General features: G+C 37.9%; 1 protein-coding gene across 2 annotated transcripts; it reads right to left on the bottom strand.

The window, feature by feature from the left end:
- Window positions 1-1,400: 1,400 nt before the first annotated feature.
- On the bottom strand, window positions 1,401-27,132 carry EIF2S1 (eukaryotic translation initiation factor 2 subunit alpha). Of its 2 annotated transcripts, none has more exons than XM_017878586.1 (8): window positions 26,914-27,132; window positions 22,126-22,367; window positions 10,869-10,948; window positions 8,760-8,911; window positions 4,812-4,918; window positions 3,886-3,983; window positions 2,976-3,119; window positions 1,401-1,949 (listed from the first exon to the last, which is right to left on the bottom strand). In XM_017878586.1, the coding sequence occupies exons 2-8, from the start codon at window positions 22,364-22,366 to the stop codon at window positions 1,824-1,826; spliced, it is 948 nt and encodes a 315-aa protein (XP_017734075.1). In that variant the 5' UTR covers window position 22,367; window positions 26,914-27,132; the 3' UTR covers window positions 1,401-1,823. The 2 variants fall into 2 exon arrangements, with proteins under 2 accessions (XP_017734075.1, XP_017734076.1); XM_017878587.1 differs by lacking the exon at window positions 26,914-27,132 and adding an exon at window positions 26,636-26,892 and having other exon boundaries at window positions 1,404-1,949.
- Window positions 27,133-27,330: the final 198 nt, after the last annotated feature.

Here is a 27,330-nt window from a genome sequence, read left to right as displayed (position 1 = left end):
CCTGTTCTTCAAGTTATTCAGAACTGGGTGTATAACTTGTCCTCATATTTATCTTGTCCCTGCTTTTCGGTTAGCAAGGTTTTAAGTTTTGTTTGTTCTTTTCCTCATGGTATCAGTGAAATACTGATCTATTCTCTGACTAGGGTCAATTTACAAAATTGTCATGGAACTGAGCAAAAGGCCCATGTGGGATAAAAATCACCATTGATGCCACCAGTATTTTTCAAGTTATGGCTTTTGAAGTAAAACAAATTTCAGTAAACAATTCAAAACAAAAAAATTCCTCTGTGTACAACAAAGGAGCACCTGTTATATTTTGAATGCATTCTTCATGTTGCCAGCTTTCTAAACTTGTTTTTTTGATGCCTCAACAGACAGAAGTGAAAATTATGTGCCACTCTTAAGTACATCCAGGTTCTCCTCTACATATTCCCAATGTGGAATGCTGGCTAGCAATCATGGCACTCTCTCAGAAACCAGCCATTGGAAGTTAAAACTTTTGGATTTCAAAAGCTAGTACAGGCTGCTATATTTAACAAAGGAGCAAACCTTCATAAATGGTACAAACTATCTGCCCAACACACTCCTCCATTTTCCAGACCCTTTAATATTGAGTAGTCTAGTCTTGGATTGACTATGGTGGGTTAGGTCTAATCTAAGTATCTTAATAGCTATCTAGGGATAATGAATAAAATTAAATACCACTGGTACCTCAAGTATCGTAATAGAATAAATTTATGAAGACAAGCAGACCAAAGCAACTCAAGATTTTCTACACCTGACTAAATGTAGCTGTAACTTCAAATAATGTGTTACCTATGAAACTTATTATGTACAAATTAGTTCTTGAAGGCAGAAATGGAAACATGTTTAAAAAAAAAAACAACAAAAAACAACAACAACAACAACAACAGTAAGTGTTCAAACAGATCCCTGTTTTGTTATAAAGAACTGGAGCTCTAGGTGGCACCTAGTGGATATCACGAATAAAAATCAAAAATTGGGTGATGATACTCCAACTAAAAAACGCAGCTGCTTTTTAAATTTTAAAAACATACTTTACCATCCTAAATTATAAACTCAAGGCAAGTAGCTTATTATACCAATAAGGACGTGGTGTGATAAATTCTCTCACACAAGTTGTCATCAATCTCGAATAGATAAAAGGCACAGAACCAATTTAATTCTTCCATTGCATTTTAAGGCTTTGTCCCGCTAAGGGTCAACTTGCACTGTGGTTAAATTTATTTTCTCTAAACTCTTCTTTTGAAAGGATCTGTTATAGAGATCCTTTATTCACCTGCTCCTACAGTTCCACATCAAGACTAAAATAAAGATAAAAGAATTAGGGTCTTAGTATTCAAAATGCTTTTAACTGGTGACAAGAAGGAAGAAGCCTATAGTTAAATATCCCAGAAATTTATTTGATGTTTGTTTGAATACATTTTATATAGAAAGATTGGGATTGTTTGCTTTGGATGCCCCTGGTAAATCTCGTGAGGCATTGAACTAGAAAGGGGTGCCAATCTGGAGACATCAGAAATGGAAATCACAAGCCCAATTTTAGAACTATTCTTAAAGATTTGTCTCTAGTGAAATGAGGCCACTCCCTTAAAAATGCTCAAAGTGTTGGAGCTACTGTGTGACAACAGCTGACATTCAGGAGGGCATTTCATGTTCCAATCTGTTAGAACATTTAAATACTTAGAAATAAAAAATATTCAGCTTTGAAGTTTTCAATACTGGAAAACTTTCAAGTCTAGGATTTACAGCCAGGAAGGGCTGCTCTGTGTTCCTTAAATTGGACTCTGTTTCCCACAAAGTTAATCTTCAGCTTTGGCTTCCATTTCTTCTGCATCATCATCTCCATCCACTTCGGCATTTTCTCTTTCAAGCCTCTCCATCTGCCTCGCAAGTTCAGTCTCATCTGTATCTGTGACCACTTTGGGCTGTGGAAGCAGAGTATTATAATTTCAAACTGAAGTAGTAAATACTATAAAAATTTAATTTCAATACTATTACTGCCTAATGTTTTCTCTCTTTAACATTTTTCTAACAACTCTATTATAATATCTGTTTACTTTTGAGTGACATTACTAATAAATTCCATTACATAAATAATAGGTGAAACTTATGAGAATAGTATAGAAAAAGGATGTATGTATTAAAATGGAAAATTATTTTCTGTCATTTTATAAGCTAAAACTGAAAACATGACATAACCCCAGTGGCTGTATCTTTCTTTCTTTCTTTTTTTTTTTTTTGAGATGGAGTCTCGCTTTGTCGCCCAGGCTGGAGTGCGGTGGCCAGATCTCCGCTCACTGCAAGCTCCGTCTCCCAGGTTCACGTCATTCTCCTACCTCAGCCTCCCGAGTAGCTGGGACTATAGGCGCCGCCACCTCGCCTGGCTAGTTTTTTTGTATTTTTTAGTAGAGACGGGGTTTCACCGTGTTAGCCAGGATGGTCTCGATCTCCTGACCTCAAGATCCGCCCGCCTCGGCCTCCCAAAGTGCTGGGATTACAGGCTTGAGCCACTGCGCCCGGCCGGCTGTATCTTTCAAGACCACAAATAGATGTCCTGTTAAAAAAAACCATCTTCCAGGCTCAAACTACTACTTACTAGCTTACTAGTCCTTTCCATAGAAGGAACCATTATATAACATACACACACACACACGTTTCTTTCTTGTTGGACAAGGAAAAGACAGGAGATGACTTTTTTTTTCCCAATTGTGAGATCAAATTTTAGACACGCCACATCCAAATTCAAACAATAAAAAAACTTCTCATTTATATTGTTTATTCCCTTCCTCCTGGCTGGGGGTGGGGGGTGACCCCTAAAACCATTAGTAATCAAAGGCCTGAATGACCATCCTACAATATGACATTCCAAGGCTGACAGCTCTTATTTACCTACAAGAACTCCTTTTAGAAACCTCCTGAGTCATTATTAAAAATGAATCTATTGATCTCACCTCCATTTGAACATTGAACACACCCCTCTTTTCCTCAATCTTTTCTTTGATAACAGCCATAGCTTGGCTGAGGACAGAAAGGCCTTCTGTTCTCTCCAGGGTTGTTGTAGTCATTACATACCGAGGAGGAGCTATTAGATTAATCTAAAAGAGAAAGACAAAAATTCAATTATGAATGTACCTATAGAACCCACAACTATTAGGATGCTTGAGATTTTATTAATCTGCTGTGTTAACAAATCACCCCAAAACGTAATTGCCAATTCTACAGGACAGAAATTTAGGGTCCTACAGAATTGGCAATTACGTTTTGGGGTGATTTGTTAATGTAGCAAAAGCAAATCAATACAGGGATCTAATGCAGTATACACAGTCCACTGCAATACTGAATACAAAGAATTATCATTTCTGGGTTACATTTGGTGGCTAAATTAACCGCAATTATCATCAGTATAATGGATAATTTGTCTCTGAACTAAACTGATGGAAGAATCCTTCTACAAGATTCTGAGTTACAGTCATCCAGTTAATTTTATCACTAATGAAAGATTCTGATCAAACCTCATAAAATTTGTATGTGTACAGATGGAAGAAAGTGTTACTCTTTTTTTTAAAGTACTATCAGTATTTTGGGCACAGCAACTCTTTATTGTAAAGGAGGTCTGGCATCGCTGGCTTTCTACCAATAGAAATCTCTATCCACTGTGACACTAACAGAAGAGACCAAAAAAGCCTAAACATAAATCACAAACATCTAGAAATATTACCAAGAACCACTGCTCAATTTTAAGAGCAAAAAAACCCACTTTTGTTATGAAACGTGATTAAAAAAAAAATCGAAACAAAGATCAAAGATCCTATTTGGTTTAGGTGGGCATTTCAGTTGGGAGGGAGACAACTGACAACTCACCTTAATGGGCATGTTTTCTGTAGAACAATTCAAACCTGCTCTTAGGGCTTCTTTTACAGCATCAATGCCTTCATAACCATAACAAGCCACTTCAATATCTACAATTACAAAAGTTCAAAAGTTGATACCAAAAAATGCAAAAAATACTTAAAAGTTTAAAGGAAATCAAACATGTGGCAGATATACTAGTATTCAAATACCCTGAATCCAACCTCTCTATACTGCAGTTCCTTATTTATAAAATGGAGGTAAGGAGGAGTGTGGTAAAGATGGAATGTTAACAGTAACTGCAATTTATCTAAAACAGTTCAGAAATTGTATTCCCCTTTGACTCAGAAATTCTACTTTTAGGAATCTGTCTTCAAGAACATTTGTGTAAATGGGTAAGTATGTATAATATAAGGGTGCTAATTTGTAGCTTTTTTTTGTAACTGTGAGAAAACTGGCACAACCTACATGTTCATCAAGAGGGGACTGGTTTATGTTAAGGTTTATCTGTTCTATGAAACATTACCTAGCATAAGAAAGAATGAGAAAGATTCCTATGTTCTACAATGGAAGGGTACCTATGATACACTGGGTGGAAAAGGCTAGTTGGAGAAAATTCTGCATGGTATGTCCCATCTTTGTAAACATTTGGAATATTTTAAAGTATGCACTAAAACAAAACAATCAAAACCCCTCTATTTAAAAAAAGGGCTACCTCTAGGTTAGCTGAACTCACAAGACTGTTTCTACTTGTGTCAATATATAAATTTTATGATTCAGAAGCCAAAATAATTTCTTAAGCTTCTGTTATAAAAAACAAACATTTAGAAAAATTTATAGATGTTGATGTAGCAACATACACTTTGGTAAGTCTCATTATTTAATAGCTTTTTTGATGCATGCAAAATATTGTAAAAATCATTTAGAAAATCATTTACCTGCTCGAATTTTGACAGCCTGTGGGGTCAAGCGCCTATTAATGTTATTAATGAGTACTTCCCGTTCATCTTCATTCAAATCTAAACTATCCAAAATAGATGGGTCTCTGGTCAAAAACATAAATAAATAACAAAAGGTCAAGGTTATATTACTGATAAATGTGAAACCAAACACCATGGAACAATGCATATAATAATTAAGCACAGGCTTTAGTGTCACAACTAGAATTCAAATCTTAGCTTTGCACTTATACCCCAACTGGTTATTAGTGAAATCAACATTTTAGTGATCTGACTAGAACAAGCAATTTAATGCCTAACACATCTAATATTCTACTATAATTGATTACTTCCATGCAATTAGCTGTCCCTGCCTCAAGGAGTTTATTATCTAGCTTGAATAGAAAAAAAAAAATGGAAAAAATTTTAAATGTAACAGTACATCTGTGGGCATCAGGAGAGGAAGGTATTACTTCTAGTTAATGAGGTCAGGAAGGGCTTCATGCAAAAAGTAGCATTTCATCTGACCTTCCTAAGTGCCACAGGACAGGGACCAGGGTCTTATTAACTGGCATGTTTGTTGAATGAGTGAACAGATGAAAATATGAAATAAGACTAAAAGAGGAGTAGCACTGTAAAAAGTAAGGTAGAACTATTGTAAAAAAGTTATGATACATAGGGCTGGGCACCAGTGGCTCATGCCTGTAATCCCAGCACTTTGGGAGGCTGAGGCAGGAGGATCACAGGAGACCTGGAGTTCATAGACCAGCCTAGACAACAGAGCAAGACCTCCATCTCTATTAAAAAGAAAAAAAGAAAGTTATGTCATATAAAAAAGGAATAGCATGAGCAAGCTTCAGGCTTAATAAGCAAGGGGTCTTGTTAGTAATAAAAGGCAAGAGAATTTGGGTAGAGGGAACTTTTACTCAGCTAACAAAGTAACAAGAAGACAAACCAACATAAATGCCTACGAAACAAGATGACAAACAGAAAATGGGCAAATGAGGTGAACAGATGTTTCATAGAAGAAATACAAATGGTCAATAAACATGAAAAACTGTTGACCGCTCCAACAATCAGGAGTAAGCAAATCAAAAGATACTACTGTGAATTCATTAGATTAGAAAAAGGAGAAAAAAAAATCAGATATATACCAAATTGTGGCAAGGATGAGGGGAAATAGGAATACTTATACAAATGCTAGAGGGAATATAAATTGTAGAATCAATTTGAAGAGTAATTTGGTGAAACCAAGTCAGTTTAAAGATATATAATCAATTCTATGACCCAACAATTCCACTCCTAGGCATATATATTAGAAACTCTGAAACAACTACATATAGAGACACATACGCTATTCATCACAGCCCTGTTTGACAAATGGGACAAAAGGGAAAATTACCTAAACAACTCTAATAGAGAAACAGATAAAGAATATTCTCACAATGAAATACTATACAGAGATTAATATGGATCAAGTATACATCTATCAATGTGGGGGCATCCTGCTTAGTAACAGCCTTATATGTAAAAATGCAAGCTACAAAAGATACAATAGGTTACATTTTAAATAACGATTATAGACACATACATGTAGTAAAACAATAAAAACAAATGATATTGACACATAATAATTTCAGAATAGTGGTTATCACTAATAAGTGAGGAAAATAAGTCTGGAAAGGTAAAACATTGTTTCCAACTATGTGAGAAATTTTATGTAATTAAAAAAAAATGCACAGAACTAGCATTAGTTAAATCTGGACAGTCCCTACATGAATGAAGAAAAGAGTGCTAAGGAAAAGGGAGTAACACACATGCCAAGGCTTAGTGGTAACAAGAGGTTGCTGGAGCTAGAAGTTAAAGAGGTAACTAAAGAGGCCAGATGATGACAGTTGAGAGAAATTAAGAAATGTACTGAGGACTGCAGGACAGAAATATAAAGTTGTGTTTAATGGCTAATAGTGCCAACTCTGCTGGAGCCAGAATGCATGCGTCTGAATACTGCCTGGCTCTATGACTTGTTAGCTGTGTGACCTTGAACAAATTACTTAATCTCAGCTTCAATTTCTTCAACTGTAAGAAAAGGATAATAATAGCATTTATACCATACGTTGTTAGAATTATATAAACGTTAGTTATCATTATTACTATTCCCACCTTTTCTACCATATGATATACCAAAAAAAAAATAATAATAATAAATAAAAATAAATAAAAAGTCACATGAGAATAAACTTGAAGGGATTTGGAACCCCAGATGAGTTGGCTTGTTGGGAGACTCTTAATGGTCCTGGGTCCTACTTATTCTCTTTTTTTCCCCCCTCTACCCCTTAACGTTTAGGAAGGAGTGGGAGGTAAAGAGACAAGTGTAGAGAACTGAAAGGGTCTGGCTTTTTTTTTTTTTTAAGAGACAAGGTCTCACTCTGTCATCTAGGCTAGAGTGCAGTAGTGCAATCATAAATCACAGCTCACAGAAACCTCAAACCACTGGACTCAAGTGATCCTCCTGCCTCAGCCTCCCGCCTCAGCCTCCCAAGTTGCTGGGACTACAGGCACATGCTACCACACCTGGCTACTTTTAATTTTTTTTTTTTTTAGAGATGGCGGTCTTGCTATGCTGCCCAGGATGGTCTCCAACTCCTGGCCTCAAGCAATCCTCCCACCTCAGCCTCCCATAGTGCTGGGATTACAGGCATGAGCAACCACGCACAGCCAAGTGTGGCTGTTAAAAGCAGAGAACGCAGTCTTTGCTCCAAGAGAAAGTACAGGAAAAGCTGAGAAGTGTGTTTTATAGTATAAATGGAAGAAACCAGAGATATTTTTATGCTGATGGAGCAAAACCAATAAAGGGAAAGGTGACCCAAGAGAAAAAGTGACTGATAGAGATCTCTGAGCAATGGCTGGGCATAGGTGGCAAGATTAGTTTGAGAGCAAGAAGGACACAAATTCCAGTGACAGCAGCATAGGAAGAAATGACAGGTGGGACAGAGATATGTAAGTTTGTTGAGATAGCAGAAAAGTAGTTCTTGTGCAATGGTTTCTATTTTCTTTATAAAATAAAACAGGTAGTTAGCATACCAGCCAAGAGGCAGGGAACAGGGATAGAGTGGTTTTCCGAGGAAGAACATGGAAAAGCTCTAAAACAGCCACTATAGAAGAACTGACCAGGAGCAGAGAGAATGTGGAATAGCTAAGGCTGGAGACCATGAATATGCAGTAGACCAACCTGCAAGACTGTGATTTTTCCTAGCAGCACTCTACAAGTACAGAGAAGGCCGGAACATCGATCCAAGGCTGGATGTATCAGAAGGAAAAACAGGGCAAAAGCTCATAATAATGGCAAAAAAGTCGTTGAAATGATGGATCATGGTGTGCCTATGTTGGATAAGAAAGAGAAGGCAGGAAATGGTGAAAAGACAGGGAGAAAAAAGGTTTGGAATCAGAGCCTAACATACAGAATTAAGATGACAAATAATAGGACCAACTGAGAGCTAGATGAATAGGAGGCTGGGGCAAAAGAACAGAAAGTGTGAATTAAAGATTTTAGTGACAGAGCAAATCCTGGTGATAGTAAGGCCCAGGCTAAGGCTACATAGAAGACTGGGTAAAGTGGTGTGGGCTGCAAGTCAAAGGAGAGTCAAAAGAGGTAGAGCAAACAAGAGGTTATAGTTTTTGGTGACACATGCTCTTTAGTCCTATAGCCACTTAGGACAATAACTATGAAAGGAAAATTTGTGAGATAAACCATATGGTTTATGAATCTACATAACTATGATACATAAAACTACACAGACTTGACCATATAGGATTGGCCCATTTATTGGCCAACACAAAATATTTTAGTCTAAAATTGGCAAGTACTTTATATATGGATGCTGTGCTGTTAAATATCAGGCTAAGAGTTGTGATATCAAGGTAGAAGGAGAGTCAAGAAAGCATTCTTACGAGACTGCATGCTTAAATGCATCATAGGCACCATATCCAGGTCTCTTGTACTTGTCATCAAAGACCCAGGCAGTCCTCTGGAATAGGCTTTCCAGCTGCTCATCCTTGGTGTATTCTAACACCTCAGCAACATGACGAAGAATGCTATAAACCTAGAAATAAAATGAAAAGCTCAACAATTCAAAGATAATGGATCTATAAAAAATAAATATTTTTACATTTTAGTAAATAACATAATTTGACTACAGAAATTCCTTAACAACAAAAGATCTCCATATAAGTTCTTTCTCCATAGGGAAATATTCACTTTAAATGGGTATAAAATGTAGAGACAGTATACAATTTAGGGTCCTAAGACCTGGATCAAGTCTTGACAATAACGCAGTATCTCTGAACTTGTTTCCTCCTCTGGAAAAAGAAGATACTAGTATCTCTCCTTACTACAGAGAGTGCTCGCATAGATCAAATATACAAAAACCACACACTATAAATGGAAAACGGTTATACAAATACAAGTTGTTATTATTACTTCATGAGGACAGAATCAGGATTAAAAGCTTTTTTAAATTATTTTTCTGTAATCTTATCCACCTGCCAAACTTTTTCTTACCTCCTAAAATTAACATAGGGTGCAGAGAAAAGTATTAAAAGGTCTTCATCATAGTTACACATAAAATTGAGTGAGAAAAGGTACTGACATTGAATAAGTCTTCCATTTTAACATCTCAATAAGATCTATTAACACACTCATTTTAACAATATCCCAAGGAGACAAAAAAATACGGAATTTTCCCAGAAAAGTGCTTCTCAAAAGTTAGTGGGACCTGACAGTCTGTATTTCTAAAAAATATGTGATGCCAATGCTCTTAGTTCAGAGACTACATTCTAAGTGGTAAGGTCCTAGAGTTCATTAAGAAGAGATTTTACTGACAGTGTTTTCAAATGTGTAAACCACACTGCATATCTGTAAATACATCATTAAAACAAAGGAAATGATTTGCTTTTAGACCTTCATTTTCTCTCTTACTGGGATTAAGCAAAATTTTTTTAAATCTCTTCACTGAAACTTTTTTTTTTTTTGATATTTTATCTTGAAGACAGAAACACTCATAGCAGAAAAGAACAGACACCAGAGAAGGGCAAAGAAAACAGAAGCAATACAAACAGTACCACTAAGAACTGAGGATAGGCTGGGCACACTGGCTTACGCCTGTAATCTCAAACATTCCGGGAGGCAGAGGCAAGGGTATCGCTTGAGCCCAGGAGGAGGTGGTTGCAGTAAGCTGAGATTGCACCACTGCACTCCAGTCTGGGCGAGACTTTGTCACACACACACACACACACACACACACACACACACACACACAACTGAGGATGTAGAGGATGAAGGATAACTTAAACAGGGCCTGAGAAAAGAGAAATACTGACAGAAGAAATGTGAAGAAATTAAATGGCTATCTTTGCTTTGCTGGTGCTTACTGTGGATGACAAGTAGGAAGTAACAGCAAAAATAAGAAAAAAAGTAAAAAGAAATAATCCTAACACGCTAGTGGAGGGGGAAAAAAACCAAAACTAGTAACAGCCTCTGCCTTGCTTTCCTGGATTCACAGACATTTTATAAACCCCTGTTCATTTTTAACATATAACAGCTGGCTGTCTCTGTTACCCTTATCCCAGAACAGGGTTGAAAATCAAGAACTGTATTTTGGCCAAGCGCATTAGCTCACTTCTGTAATCCCAGCACTTTGCGGGGCTGAAGCTCAAGGATCACTTGAAGCTCAGGGTATGAGACCAACCTGGACAAAATAGCAAGACCTCAATTCTATTTAAACAAACAAACAAAAAAACCCCGTATTTTATGAGGCATTCCAATTGGAAACAAGTTAAACCAGTTGAAGTCACCCACAGTTAATTTAACCTAAAATGGCTTCAAAACACTTCTAGTATTGATTTGAGAATATCAGATCATAAGCAATACTTTAAGGTAGCAGCAGTATGAGATGAAAAAACAAAACAAAACACCATAGTCATACTCTTTTGAAATTAAGATTTCAAATTATTTATTAAACTCACAGATAGTGGACTAATTTGACTCAAAGATCAACTTACAGTTTTCGATTTTGTGAATTTGTCTTCACATTTGATTGCTTCCTCTGGAGAAACTCTTCTTTTTGACAAATCAATATATCCTGTACAAAAAAATTTTGAAAAACTTATCTCTGTCCAGGTGCCACTGCACTACTGTAACCGGCTTTGAAGACCAAATTAAGTGTTTGATTGGCATACTTACAATTATTTCCTACTAAAATCATATCAACAAAATACTGCATAAGTATTACAAGGCTGAGTATCCCTCATCAGAAATGCTTGGGACCAAAAGTGTTTTGGATTTCAGATTTTGGAATGTATGCAATGTATTTACTAGTCAGAGCATCCTGAATCTGAAAATCCAAAATCTGAAATGCTCCAATGAACATTTCCTTTGAGTGTCACGTTGATGCTCAAAAAGTTTCAGATTTTGGAGCATTTTGGATTTGGGGATAAGGGATACTCAGTCTGTACAAGACGAGAGATTCTGAATTGTTTTCAGAAATACATTTTTATTATCAGGTAATTATATATTCTCCATTACCTTACTGGAGAGAACTAATAATTTTCAATTATCCAAATGAAAGCTAGTCAAAATGCCTATCTTTCCCCTATTTCTTCCTTTTCCTTCTCCAGAATAGGAATTCACTAAGATGTTCATTTAGTTTAAGGAAAGAGGCTATCCTCACAGAAGATACACACACACACCCACACACACACTCACATACTGAACAAATTAAAACTACCTAATCTACTGTATTACTATCATATACAAGTAACTATGTTACTTGTTGGTGCTTATATATGTTAGGTGCTTAAACATCTCCTCGAACCCTCACAACAATCCTGCATGGTAGATTATCATCCTATTTCCCACAGCCCCACCTCTTTTTAACCTGAAGAAACTAAAACCCACGAGAAGTTAAGTAACTTGCCAAGGTCAAGTAGCCAAAAAACGGCTGAAACCTACAAACCTGCACCTGGCAATGACTTCCAGTACAATGCTGAGTAACAGCGTGATAGTGAATGTCTTCTTTTCAATACTGGAGGACATCAAGTCTGTGGCGTTTTTCTAGACACTCTTTTATCAGATTAGGAAATTCCCTTTCAGTTTTTGTTTGCTGACTTTTTATTATGAATTGGTGACAAATTTTGTCAAATGCTCTTTCACATCTATTAAAATGGTGATAATTTTCCTCCTATATTCTCTTCATATACACTGATTTTATTTCAGATTCTGAGCATTGTTTCATTAAAAATGGTATGACTTACATATAGTGTACATACACCACTTTTAGTGTTAAGTTCTTTGTGTTTAAAAAAAAAGAACAGTCATTTAACCACCACCAAAATCAAGTTCCATCACCCCTGAAGCCACTAAAAACTGGATACAAGTTTCTTTGTGAAAATAAATTCTCCTAGAAATGGCACAGCTGCGTTATACATTAAGTACATGTTAATTTTAACTGCCAAACTTTCCCAAAGTGAATGCGGCACTCTGCATTCCCATGAGCAATGTGGAGCAGTTAGAACTGCTCCATGTCTCTCAACTGATTTTTAAAAAGTCAGTCTATTGACTGTGCAGTGGCATCTCACTGTGGTTTTAATTTGCATTTTCCTAATGACTAATGATGTTCAATATCTTTTCATGTACATATTTGCTATCCAATTATCTTCTTTGGCAAAGTGTCTATTCAAAACTTTTGCTCCTTTAAAAATTGATGGTTTAGATACAGGTTTTGTTTTTGGTTTTCTTTTTTTGAGATGGAGTCTCACTCTGTCGCCAGACTGGAGTGCAGTGGCGCAACCTCAGCTCACTGCAAACTCTGCCTCCTGGGTTCAAGTGATTCCCCTGCCTCAGCCTCCTGAGTAGCTGGGACTACAGGCATGCATCACCATGTCCACTAATTTTTTGATTTTAGTAAAGATGGGGTTTCACCATGTTGGCCAGGATGGTCTCGATCTCCTGACCTCATGATCTGCCCACCTCTGCCCACCTGCTGGGATAAAAGGCGTGGGCCACTGCTCCCAGTCTATATACAGGATTTTTTTAGGTTGTTCAAGAGTTTTTAAAATATGCTGGTTTGTCTTTTTATTCTCTTTACAGTGTCTTTAAAGAACATAAGTTCTTAATTTTGATAAGGTTCAATTGATCAATTTTTCCTTTCATGAATAACACTTTTAGTGTGCTATCTAAGAAATCTTTGCCTAATCCAAGGTCAGAAAGATTCCTATGTTTTCTTCTAGGGGTATTTAGAAGTTTACATTTACATCTATGATTCATTTTAAGGTAACTTTTGTATAAGGTGAGGTGTTTGAATTGAGTTTCTTTTTTGCATATGGACATCCAGTAGTCCCAGCACCATTTGTTAAAAAGATAATTTTTTTCTTTGATCAGCTGCTTTTGTACTTCTGTTAATTAACTGATCATATAAAAGCACACATAAACTTAAAAAAAAATTTTTTTTAAATAAAAAGAAGTGAGAAACAACAACAAAAGAGGTGGGGTCCTGCTATGTTGCCTAGGCTAGTCTTGAACTCCTGGGCTCAAGTGATCCTCCCACCTAGGCCTCCCAAAGTGCTGAGGTTACAGGCCTGAGCCACCATGCCCAGCCAACATAAAGTTATGATTGTTAAACCAAACTGGCATTCCATATATTCCACTTGGTCATGCTTTATTATCCTTTTTAAACATTGTTGGATTTGAAAAACATATTTTATTAATTGTTTTATCTATGCTGATCACATATTTGGTCAGTAATTTGCTTTTTTACAAAAACATGTCTTTGTCGGGTTTTCTTATCAGGGTTATGGTGGCCTCATAAAATTAGTCATGCACTGCATAACATTTCAGTAAACAATGGACTGCATATATAGCAGTAGTGCTGTAAGATTATAATACTGTATTTTTACTGTACCCTTTCTGTGTTTAGGTACACAAATATTTACCATTGCGTTACAAGTACCTAATCAGTACAGTAACATGCTGTACAGGTTTGTAACCTAGGAATAATAGACTATACTAAACAACCCATGTGTGTATGGGCTATACTATCAAGATCTATATAAGCAGCACACTCTATGATAACTGCATGATGAGACATTTTTCAGAATGTATCCTTGTCATTAAGCACCATGTTACTGTATTGACTGTATTTTGGAAGTGTTCCCACCTCCTCAATTTTTTTTTTTTTGTGGGAGACACAGTCTTGCTCTGTTGCTCAGGCTGTAGTACAGCAGTATGATCACAGCTCACTACAGCCTCAAACTCCTGGGCTCAAGCCGTCCTTCCACCTCAGCCTCCCAAGTAGCTGGAACTACATTACAGGTACACACCACCACACCCAGCTAATTTTTAAAAATTTTTATAGAGATGGGGTCTCCCTATATTGCCAGGCTGGTCTTGAACTCCTGACCTCAAGCGATCCTCCTGTCTCAGCATCCGAAATTGCTGGGATTACAAGTGTAAGCCACCATGCCTGGCCTACCTCCTTAACTTTCTGAAATTGTATTATGACTCATATTATTTCTGCCTTAAATGTCTGATACAACTCATCAATTTAACCATTTGGCCTACAGTTTTCTTTTTTTTGAGACAGGGTCTTAGTCACCCAGATGGAGTGTAGTGGCGTGATCTTGGCTTACTGCAGACTTGTTCTCCTGGGCTCAAGCAATCCTCCAACCTCAGCTTCTCTGGGACTGACTTACAGGTGCACAACACCATGCCTGGGTAATTTTTCTATTTTCTGTAGAGACAAGGTTTTGTCATGTTTCCACGCTGGTCTTGAACTCCTGGGCTCAAGCAATCTGCCCACCTCAACCTCCCAAAGTGCTGGAATTATAGACATGAACGACTGTGCCTGGTCAGGACCGAGTTTTCTTGATGACAAGGTTTTTTTTACAATAAATTCAATTTCCCTAACATATAGGACACTCGAAATTTCTATTTTAAATTGTGTCAGTTTCAGTAAGTAAAATTTTGCAAGGAATTCACTAATTTCACCTAATTTGTTGAGATGATTAGCATAAAATTGGTAATGATATTCCCTTATCAGCCTTTTAATGACTGTACCATCTGCAGTGATAGCCCTGTTCTCATTCCAGAGATTGGTAATTTGTGTTCTCTTTCCTTTTCTTCATCAGCCTAACTAGGGGTTTATCAATTTTGCTCTTTTTTAAAAAAACAAAAAGCAAGTTTTTAACTTTGTTACTGTTCTCTGATTTTTTGATACTCTATTTCATTGATTATCTTATACTTCTTATTTCTTTTATTCTACTTAAGAGTTTACCTTTCCCTTCTTTTATTTTCTAAAATGAAAGTCTAGGTAACTGTTTCAGATCTTTATTCTTTTCTAATATAAGTAATTAAAGCTATAAATTTTCCCCTAAGGCTTCAATATATGAATTATTTGGAAGGGCTTATTTAATATTACAAACTTTTCTCTCCCAAGATATAATGACACTGATTTCAAAATTAGTTCCAGTGTGATCAGAGAACATATTTGTATTCCAACCCTTTGAAATTTATTTAGAGTTGTATTAATATTATAGCTCACCTTATTGTCTATCTTGGTGAATGTCATACACACTTGAAAATAATGTGTATTTTACCTTTTCTGGGTGCAGTGTTCTAAGTATCAAACAAATCAAGGTCTTTGGTGATCTAATTGTTTCATCAATTGTTCAGAGCTTGTTCAAACTTCCAACTATGATTATAGATTTTTCTATTTCTCTCTTGAATTCTTTCAATTTCTGCTTTATACTTTGAACTCTATTATTAGGCACATGCACAGTGATGACTACTGTTTTCCTTCTAACAAACTGACCCTTTATCATTACAAAATATCCCTGTTTAAATCTGAAAATACTGTGTCTTTAAATCTACTTTATCTAATATTAAGACACTGTCTCCTTAAGGTATTATCTGCATAATATATCTTTTTATATCCATTTATTTTCAACCAAGTATGTCTCTTGTAGACAGCATTATCATTGAGTCTTGCTTTTTAATTCATCCTAACAATCTCTGCCTTTTAGCTGGAATATTTACCTGATTTACATTTAATTACTGATATAAATGAATTCAGTTATATCAATAACTGAATAACTGATTAACTGAATACCTACATTTTAGATATTTGTTTTCTATTTGTTCTTTCTGGTTTTTGTTTTGTTCTTTTGAGTTTTCTTTTAGGTTAATGTTTTCTAGAATTCCATTTTAATATATCTTTGGCTTTTACAATAGTCTATCTTTGTATTTTACTTACTTATTTCTAGAGACAGAGTTTCACTATGCTGCCTGGGCTGGTCTTGAACAACTGGTCTCAAGTGACTCTCCCACCTCAGCCTCCCAAACAGCTGTGACTACAAGCACAGACCACTGCAATTGGCTTATTTAATGGTTATTCTAGAATTTACAATATACATACTTAACTTTTTAGAGTTAATTTTACTACTGCACATAAAATGTAAGAATCGTTAAGAATCATATAGATCTATTTACCCCACACCTCCTGGCCTTTGTGATTAAGTTGTCAAGTGTACTAAGTCTGCTTTAAACAGTATTCTGTTTTCTTAGCTTCTATACTTAACTATTTGGCATCCATTAATCACAGAGCCAACTGTATTAACTATATATTTATTATTAGGAGTAACTAAATATTTTCTTATTTTCTGTATCCTTGAGGCTCTGATATTTGTGGAGAGACTGCCCCTCCATCAGGTGGGGAGGAGTCAGCAAAGGGCTTGCTTGGGAGCATGCCTTTCTTATGCAGAGCAGCCAATCTGGAGCCCATAAATTCACACACCAAGTCAAAATTCTCCCTGTTGTAAGTCAAGGGCCAGGTATTAGACAAGCAGGGCAGTCCTTATGCCCCAAGGCCCGCCAAAAGCATTCAAACTAGCCAACTGTAAGCCGTTTAAGCTGCTCTGCTTTGCTTTTCCTGCAGAAACTCCAATAAAAGCTCTGACCTACTTTTTCCCCTAGTTCCTTGTGACTCCCGACTAAAACTGGTGCTTCCCCATGTGGCCCTGCATGGCATATGAGGCCCCCTTCTCTCAGGCAATGTAAGTAGTAAAAGTTTTCAAGGACATTGGCCTGTGTCATCACTCAGTCACCTCTGTAGATTACAATCCCACGGGCACAAATGAGACAAATAGTTAAACGTATTTTTTAAAGAAACTAAGAAGGGCAAAAATAGTCTTTTACATTTACCTATGTATTTTCCATGTCAGGTCATCACATCTCTTCAGTTTAAGTAACTTCCTTTACCTCTCTCTTTTTTTTTTTTTTTTTTTTTGAGACAAGGTCTGGTTCTATCGCCCAGGCTGGAGTACAGTGGCACGATCTTGGCTCACTGCAGCCTCTGCCTCCTGGACTCAAACCATCCTCCTACCTCAGCCTCCCGAGTAGCTGGGACTACAGGGCGCACCGCCACGCCCAGCTAATTTTTGTATTTCTTGTAGAGACAAGGTTTTGCCATTGCCCCAGCTGGTCTTGAATTTGTGAGTTCAGGTAACGTGCCCACCTTGGCCTCCCAAAGTGCTGGGATTACAGGTGCAAGCCACCACGCCTGGCCACGTCTTTAGTTTCTATTTACCTAAAAATGTCTTCATTTTGACCTTCATTGTTGAATATTACCTTTAGATACACAATTCTGGTTTGAGTGCTTTAAAGACATCATTCAGTGCTCTGGCCTCCATTATTTCTAGTATGAATACCATAGTAATTTGTATCACTGTTCTTCTGTAGGTAATGCATCCTTTTCCTTGGGCTACTTTCAAGATTTTTCTCTTCACCTTTTATCCTCAGTATTAATAGTCTGATGTACCTGGATATGATCTTAATAACATTTATCATGCTTAAGAGTTGTAGAGTTTCTTCAATTTGTAAATTTGTGTTTTTCTCCAACAAATAAGGGAAACTGTTAGCCATTATTTCTTCAAATCTATTTTCTGTTCTCTCTCCTCTTTCATTTCTTTTATTTATATGTACATATATATTTTGTTTTTTTGTTTTTTTTTTTTGAGACAAGAGTCTCACTCTGTTGCCCAAGCTGGAGTGCAATGGCGTCATCTCAGCTCACTGCAACCTCTGCCTCCCAAGTTCAAGCGATTCTCCTGCCTCACACTCCTAGGTAGCTGGGATTACAGGTGCATGCCACCACACCCGGCTAAATTTTTTACTTTTGGTAGAGATGGGTTTTTGCCATGTCGGCCAGGCTGGTCTTGAACTCTCGATCTCAAGTGATCTACCCGCCTTGGCCTCTCAAAGTACTGTGCTGGGATTACAGGCATGAGCCACCGTGCCTGGCCTTAGAATTTATATTTAGTCATGCACTGCATAATGATATTTTGTTGAACACTGAATTGCATATACAATGGTGGTTCCATAAGACTATAATGGAGTTGCAAAATTCCTATTGCCTAGTGATGCAGTGCATTTAGCTTTTATAAATTTGGTGTTACTTAAGTGTACAGTGTTTCTAAAGTCTACAGTAGTGTAATGTCCTAGGCCTTCACACCTACTCATCATTTACTCACTAACTCACCCAGAGCAACTTTCAGTCCTGCAAGCTCCATTCATGGTACGTGCCCTACATAGGTATACTATTTTTTTATCTTTTCTACTGTATTTTTACTGTACCCTTTGTGTATTCTGTGTTTAGATACACAAATACCTTTGTGTCAACTGCCAACAGTATTCAATACAGTAACAGGTTGTACAGGTTTGTAGCTTAGGAGCAACAGGCTATACCATATAGCCTAGGTGTGTAGTAGGCTATACATCTAGGTTTAAGTAGACTCTATGAAGCTTGCACAACAAAATTGCCTAATGATACGTTATCTCAGAATGTATTCTTGTCATTGACACTTGGCTGTGGTTCTTTGTGGAAGTTTCTAGTTTCTCTTTCACTTTGTACATTCTTTTTTTTTTTTTTGAGACAGAGTCTCACTCTGTCACCCAGGCTGGAGTGCAGTGGCACGATCTCGGCTCACTGCAAGCTCTGCCTCCCAGGTTCCTGCCATTCTCCAAGTAGCTGGGACTACAGGTGCCCGCCACCATGCCTGGCTAATTTTTTGTATTTTTAGTAGAGATGGGGTTTCACCGTGTTAGCCAGGATGGTCTTGATCTCCTGACCTCGTGATCCACCTGCCTCGGCCTCCCAAAGTGCTGGGATCACAGACATGAGCCACTGCGCCCGGCCTTGTTCATTCTTTACAAGCATATTTCCTTAATGTGCTTGAGCAGTTTATAATGTCTGCCTTAAAATCCATGTCTGGTAGTCCCAATACCTGGATCATCTCTGGGTCAGTCTCCACTGGTTGCTTTTCTCTTCTGTATGAGTCATATTTTCCTATTTATTTGTATGGTTAGCAATTTTACATTGTATCCTGGACCTGTGGCAAAGACTCTGGATTCCTGTATGTTCCTCTTCAGAACAGATTTTGGCTGGGTGTGGTGGCTCACGCCTGTAATCCCAGCACTTTGGGAGGTCAAGGCGGGTGGAACATAAGGTCAGGAGATCAAGACCATCCCGGCCAACATGGTAAAACCCCATCTCCACCAAAGACACAAAAACTAACTGGGCGTGCTGGTGCATGCCTGTAATCCCAGCTACTCCGGAGGCTAAGGCAGGAGAATCACTTGAACCACGGAGTCGGAGGTTGCGGTGAGCCGAGATCGCGCCACCACACTCTAGCCTGGTGACACAGCGAGACTCCATCCCCCACCCCTCCCCCCCCCGCAAAAAAAAAGAACACAGATTTTTTTGTTTTAGCAGGCAGTCAGCATCTGAACTCAAAACTATAAGCTCTGTCTCCCCAGATGGTAAGCAACTGAAATATGTTCAGATTTTTTCCTTATTAGGCTACTTGGAGCCCACCCTGTGTTTCAGTAGTTCAGGGATAAACCAGAGATTTGGGAAGAATTTATACACAGACTTAGGGGCTCTCCCCTTGTGCCTGCCTCCTTTCTCTAACCCTCACCACTACCACCACCAGTTTCCATCTACTATGGTTGTCAAGAACTCTCGCCTCCAGTTCTAAAGCCAGTAAGACCGTAAGTTTTCCGCCAGAATCTTAAATGCCCAGCTTGAAGCTGTCTTCAGCATGTACTTAGGTAAAAAAAAAAAAAAAGGGTGTAAAACAGAAAACATATCCTTTTTTTTTTTTTGAGACGGAGTCTCGCTCTGTCGCCCAGGCTGGATCTCAGCTCACTGCAAGTTCCGCCTCCTGGGTTTACGCCATTCTCCTGCCTCAGCCTCCCAAGTAGCTGGGACTACAGGTGCCCGCCACCACGTGTGGCTAGTTTTTTGTATTTTTAGTAGAGATGGGGTTTCACTGTGTTAGCCAGGATGGTCTCGATCTCCTGACCTCGTGATCCACCCGTCTTGGCCTCCCAAAGTGCTGGGATTACAGGCTTGAGCCACCAGGCCCGGCCAACATATCCTTTCTTGTAAGTGTCAACTCACCTTCAAATTTTCAATTTTGGCCTGCTTTTGGCTGCTTCTCATTGTCTTTAGGTAGTTATTTTTCATACTTGTTCAGGGTTTATGGCATTTATGTCGAAAGGCTTATCTAGTAGGACCTAATTCTCTAGTAAAATGAATTCTCTCTACAGGCTCTTTTGCACTTTGCTCTTTTCCTCATCCTATCCTGGAGATCTTCCATATCAGAATACAGAATATTCAGATCTCATTTGCATAAAATTGCATTGCATGCGTTTGTACTGATTTATTTAACCAGTCCCCATTTTGGTCATTTCCTGGTTCTAGTTAATGCCATACAAACAAATGCTATGGAAATAGCTCTACATGTATCTACTGTACGTAAGCAAGAATGCCATTCCATATTTTTTCTGATTGCAACTAAAAACATATTTGATTCCTCCTTTTGTATATATTTCATACAATAGAAAAAGAAGGCTGAGCACAGTGGCTCACACCTGTAATCCCAGTACTTTGTGAGGCCAAGGCAGGAGGATCGCTTGAGCCCAGTTCAAGACTAGCCTGGGCAACATAGTGAGACCCCATCTCTACAAAGAAAGTTAGCTGGGCAGGCTGGCACATCCCTATAGTTCCAGCTACTTGGGAGGACTGCTTGAGGAACACTTGACCAGAAGAGTTCAAGGCTGCAGCGACCTATGATCACACCACTACACTGCAGCCTGGGTGACAGAGCAAGATCCCAACCCTTAAAAAAAAAAAAAAAAACAAACGAAGTACAAGATTAGACACTATTTTAGGTACTACTAGGATAGTGATGCGAAGACTTATGTAAATTTAACAAATAGTCTCAAAGTAGTTTAATAATTTTGGGTGGGGCTATAGCTAAGTCACAGCAAAACATTTAAAACAATCCATGTGCTAAGTAGCAGTCACTACCTAAGGCAAAAGACATCCTCAAAATCTATGTATCATCTAAGGCTATAATAAAAAAAAAATAAAATGTCAGTATGTATAAAACTAATCACTTGCAGAAGTGAGAAAGTATTAGTAAACTAGACGGCTGAGGAGATTCAGCAGGATAAGTTGAATCAAGGTGACTGATATGCAGCCCTTCAGACATGATGGTAACTAATGACCTAAAATTAACACCTAACAAATTATAGTAAGTTGGCTGAAATTAAAACCTACTTAATGGTATTGTATACCATGTTTTAAAAAACAGTATTCACAAAGGTGAAGATTTACATAGGGTCCAGAAAAGGAATCCAATAAGTAAAAAATGGATAGTCATCCAAAACTGTCTGAAAGATACCACAGGATTTGGTAGATGCAAACATTCTAATTACCAGCAAGATATACAATGTTGGATATACACACATAGTATATTGCTTTTTCAAGGCTTATATAAAAGATTCCTAAAACCCATCTGCCCCATTTTCATGCTTACCCAAAGATCTCATTACTACTTTAGCTTTAAATCAAGAAAAAAGGCATCCAACATATTCAGGCCTACCAATGTAAATGAACTAGTACTCTCTTTAAGTTTGGTTACCATGAGTCAATTACCAAGATCCTGATAAACACTAGAAATAAAATTCAAGTTATTTGATCCATAAAATCCTAGGATGTACTAATTAAACTACTATTAACTTAAGAGATCTTGCTTAGATAGCTAATTGTCATGGTTTTCTAACCACTTTGTATGTAAGAGGTTTAAGTATAAAAAGAGGTTTTTTTTCTAAGCTGCAGCATGCAATTTACAAAAAATGTATTTTTAAATAAACCATTTTAAATCTGAAATTTATATTACAGATATTTTTCTCACTTACCTTTTTCTTTGTCCACCCTAATGACAACCACACACTCATTCCTGCCAATTCGGATGAGTTTGTTGATAGAACGGATACGCCTTCTGGATAATTCACTAAGAAGAATCATGCCTTCAATGTTGTTGTATTCCAGCAAGCTGACATAAGCCCCCATTTCAGCAATGGATCTGACATTCACCATCACTACATCTTCCACCTCAGGAAATTTGTGTTGATAAAATCTACAACTTAGACCCGGCATTCTGCAATTTAAAAAAAGAATTAAATAAGTGTTCAGTTAGGATGAAAAAAAAAAAATTAATTTCCACATCTTGCCACTGAAAGAAAAGATGAAGAAAAAAATAGTTATTAGTCTTAGTCTTCTCATCCTTTGAAACTTAAGTGGTACCAGAAAACAGATAATGTTCAGGAACCAAGCTTTAAGTTTTACTTTGCTCAACATTTTTGTAATGCTTGGGTGATTCTCTGCCATTAGTTTCAGAGGAATCATAAAAAATAATGACCATCTATAAAGTTCTCCAAGACCTAAGGATTAAAGGAATACCTCAAGAGTAAAATACTACTTTAAGGCATATCAAATGATGGGAAGCATCACTATTATAACTAATCAGAAAACTAAAGCTACTCTTTGCTGAAGTTAGCAAACATTGTATATGCTACCACTCACTATATAAAGGAAAGAATTTTCTACCTAAATCCTAACCAATATACCATATGATACATTCTATCATTTATTATAGCCAAAATTAGTGTCACACGTCAAAGCAACAAAAACTAAAAAAATTTTAATCCCAAAATAAACTAAAATGCATCCTCCTCTCATAATTTTTTTCCCTGAATTCACAACGTCTAGCTTCTCTTATCCCTGATACTCCCAAATATTCCTTTCTTTTATTGAATAGGTATACTTAATCTTGAAAATAGCTTTAATCTCCATTACTACAAAGTTCAAGTTTCTCTTAACCTCCAAGCATTAAAGATATTTACAATTATTCCCTTTGATCCACCCAACCTACTTTCAGCAATACTCCTTTTATGATCCACAAGCCTGAAATCATAATCTGGGTAGAAGCACATTAAAAAAGGAAGCTCTCAAACTAATCATGGCTGATGATTTTCATGTTTTTCTGTTAACCTTCACTGTTGTCACTGCTCAAAACGTAAGCGGTAACAGAACTTAAAGGCCTAAGAAAACCTTGTGAAAATTAATTTAATAACTTATTAATTGTCACCTGCCTATATCTTCCCAGTGGCTTCCTACTGACTTATATATCTTTTCACTACCTACAGAATCCTATAAGATCTGGTCACTGCCTATCTCCTTGTGGTACAACTTTCTCCCTAGTTCTCCCTATTTTCTAGACTAAAAAAGTGAAGCACAGGTTAAGTCACTTGTTCTTTCACATACTGCTAACAAGTGATGAGTCAGGATTTGAATCCAGGAAGTTTGGATCCAGAGTCTGTCCTCTTTTTTTTTTTTTTTTTTTTGAGATGGAGTCTGGCTCTGTCACCCAGGCTGGAGTGCAGTGGCCTGATCTCAGCTCACTGAAAGCTCTGCCTCCCGGGTTTACACCATTCTCCTATCTCAGCCTCTGGAGCAGCTGGGACTACAGGCACCCACCACCACGCCCGGCTAGTTTTTTGTATTTTCAGTAGAGACGGGGTTTCACCGTGTTAGCCACGATGGTCTCGATCTCCTGACCTCATGATCCGCCCGTCTCGGCCTCCCAAAGTGCTGGGATTACAGGCTTGAGCCACTGCGCCCGGCCCAGAGTCTGTCCTCTTATCAGTAAGTCTATCTTCTCTCAAAACTATTCATAAACTTATTACAATTAGAAACGTTTTATTTTAAAAGCAACATGAATATATATATTCAGTGCTAGAGTATGTAACACCAATAAGTGCAAACTATTAGTACTCATTGGTTTAACAACAAAAAGCAGCATATTAATGACAGTAGCAGAGATGTATTTCTTTGTAGGGAATACAAAATCCCTACAAAATAGGGATTTAGCAAACAAAGAGAAGTAGACATTCAATGGCCAGAACTACCCACCAAGAAACAGCTGACTGGTTGTTTCATTTTTAAACAGGGCTTTTCAGGGTGGGGGTGGGGAAACTGTTGTTGAATATGTGCATGTAAAGTTCTCAAATTTGAGAGCTAAAAAAAGTTTTAAATTGGGCATCAAAATAAACTATGTTACAGGAATGAATGGAACAGTTTTAAGACATTTAACAGGTGAAAACCATATTTACTTACCAAGTTTCTCCAAATAGCAAAGGTGACGCTTTTAGGGGAAGCAAGGCTTAATCTGATGGTTAAAACTCACGGGCAATCGTGTAAGAGAATCCTGAAGGGATATGACTATGAATACTATTTCTTCAGGAGGCACAAGTCTCTTTGCAACATAAAGGGTAAGTAAAGGAATACTGTTGATGGTTAAGTTATTCATAGCAAAGACAGGAAGTACAAAAGAATCCATACCACAAAACCTACATATTGGTTGATAAATTTTCAACATACTGCCTAATGAAATGCTAATAACTTATTTTTTTTTTTTTTTTTTTTTTTTTTACTTAAAACATTTGGCAATCTTGAAGTCACACTAGGTGACTTCATCTCTTTATCTTTTTCACAGCATTCTGACTTATTTTATTTGGTCTTCAAGAAGTGTCAAATCTGGCAATTAACATAGTAAACTCGGGGAACAACTCCAGCCTTGTGTTCCAGTCCTTGCTCTGCTACTTACTAGAAGTGGCTGCTTGGGAAAGATAACCTCCTTTGAACTGTAGTTTCTCATCTGTGCCATGTACATCACAGGTTTACGGACGGTATCACATGTATATGTGAAAACATTTTGAAAACCATAATGTGCTAATCAAACATAAAATATTAAAAGAAAAATAAGGTATTTCCATTTTGTAATATAATTTGTTAATATTTTTTTCAGTAGCTACTATGTACTAAGCACTAATGATACAACAAGAAAGACTCTTAACAGGCCAGGCGCAGTGGCTCACACCTGTAATCCCAGCACTTTGGGAGGCCTAGGTGGGTGGATCACTTGAGGCCAGGAGTTTGAGGCCAGCCTGGTCAACATGGTGAAACCCCATTTCTACTAAAAATACAAAAATCAGCTGGGTGTGGTGGTAGGCACCTGTAATCCCACTACTATGGTGGCTGAGGCAGGAGAATCCCTTGAACCCAGGGGCAGAGGCTACAGTGAGCTGAGATCATGCCACTACACTCCAGCCTGGGCAACAGAGGCTCTGTCTCAAAAAAAAAAAAAAGACTCTTACCTAAGTATACAGTGGGAAACTAGCAAGCAAATGATTACAATATAAAGTACTATGAAAGGAGCACAGTGAAGCAATGAACAGGAAAAGGAGGAACAGAAATACTAAATTTAAATTATAATACTTTCTTAAGATAATCGACATCAAATCCAGAATGTCTTTAACCCACAGAACCTCAATATCACAACACACTATAATACTCTTATGTGTTCTGATGTAAAAGTATCAGCCACCTTTCAAAATGTATCAATCAAACTCCAGGCTAATTTTAAATAACCTGGCTAGTCAGTTATTTTGCAGGACAAATGGTAGGCAGAACTTCTTTCTCAAAACAGTGCATGGTCAAACTGCTATAATGGATATAGAAGTTCACATTCCTTTCCAAAATATATGTGATGGGGACAACTCTCGTGATAATTCTAATTTGGATCTAACACGTATTAGGAATGCTCTCTGAATCGTAGTTCTTGGTATAGGAGTGCTACATAAGTAAAGCTTTTATTTCATCATTATAGTTGAAAAAGAAAGTTATCACCAAATCTCTACAAACATTACTGTGCATGAGACAACTACACCTTTTGGCACCAGATGAACTGAGAATAGGTAGTCAAGTTCTGTATAAGTCATCCCCAAACTACTGACACAGAGATTTTTCCTTGAATAACAACTTAATTGACAGAAAATATAGACTTCTCTGCTATACTTTTTCTCGAAAAAAACATGTTTTTTGCTTAATAAAATTTTAAAAGCCTAAATTTTGTGGATAAAGAGATCCAGGGAGGACTGTGTGTTTAACCTGAAAATATTTCCTTATCTTAGGCTTTTTGTTATGCTTAGCACAGTTAACCTAACGTGTGCTTAACATAGTTCTATTCTCATTGTCGCCAACATAAAACAAACTGATAGTAACAGTAATAAACTCAAGTCTCATTTAGTTTTGATTCAAAGAGTGACTCATTCAATTATCAGATGAAAAACTACTCGGACCCCGCTCTTTCCAACACGGTGCCCGTCCCACACGTTTCTCAGGTAAGAGTCCAGTTTGGTTTCCACTGAGAAGCAGGGGAAAATTCTGGTAGAACTGTTGGGACGGAAGAAAAGATGGAATTCTCAGACCTGGAAAAAGCAAACTGCTCAGCGTCCTGAGCTGGGGGTAAGAGTTAGGGTGTCACAACGTTCTCCCGAAGCCGCCCCATCGTCAAGGCATTCTCACTTTCGGCATATTGTAGAGGCTGTACAATCCACTCGGCCCACTTTCCTTCACGAGATTCCTCTGCTGGAACAACGATGCCTCTGGAACACAGGATGACCTACACGGAGCCGGCGACGAGGCCCACGACAGCGCGGGTGGCGGCGGTGCTGTCCAGCCACTTCCCGCGCAGGGACGGGAAAGGGAGGTGTTAGCCCGGGGCCTACCCGCTCTCGAACACCCATGTCACTGGACACAAACCAAAGTGAGTTCTTGGAGAAACCGAGCTTGGGATTAGTCACCTGAGGTATGTGTGTGATTCCCGCAGTGGAGCCCAGAGCCGCCTTCTTCAATCAGAGAGACCAGACTTGCTTCTCCCTCACCAGCCGCCGATCCTCCTCAGCGTGTGCTTCGGTCACCCGACTGCGCATGCGGAACCTCCTCGTATTGCGCAAGCGCTGAACGAATAGAGACCCTCTTCATCATTAACCATAGAGTCTGGGTCCTCCGAGAACAAGGACGAACGTAGATCATGGAAGGACCCGAAAAGTACGGTTTCTCGCTATCTTGGCTTTAGCTAAGTAACATTCAAGGCGCGAGAAAGACATAGGACTCTGATTTCTTGCCCCTGAAGAATGAATCCTCGTTCACAGTTTCAGCTAACCATGAGATGGCGCTGTGACCAAAGACGACAGGTGGAGAAAGACAAGGCGTGCACG

This window comes from Rhinopithecus bieti, unplaced genomic scaffold (genome assembly GCF_001698545.2).
Source record: "Rhinopithecus bieti isolate Rb0 unplaced genomic scaffold, ASM169854v2 scaffold_11252, whole genome shotgun sequence".
NCBI lineage: Eukaryota > Metazoa > Chordata > Mammalia > Primates > Cercopithecidae > Rhinopithecus > Rhinopithecus bieti.
The sequence above is the reverse complement of the archived record's forward strand: the minus strand, read 5'-3'. Positions and strand labels throughout refer to the sequence as shown.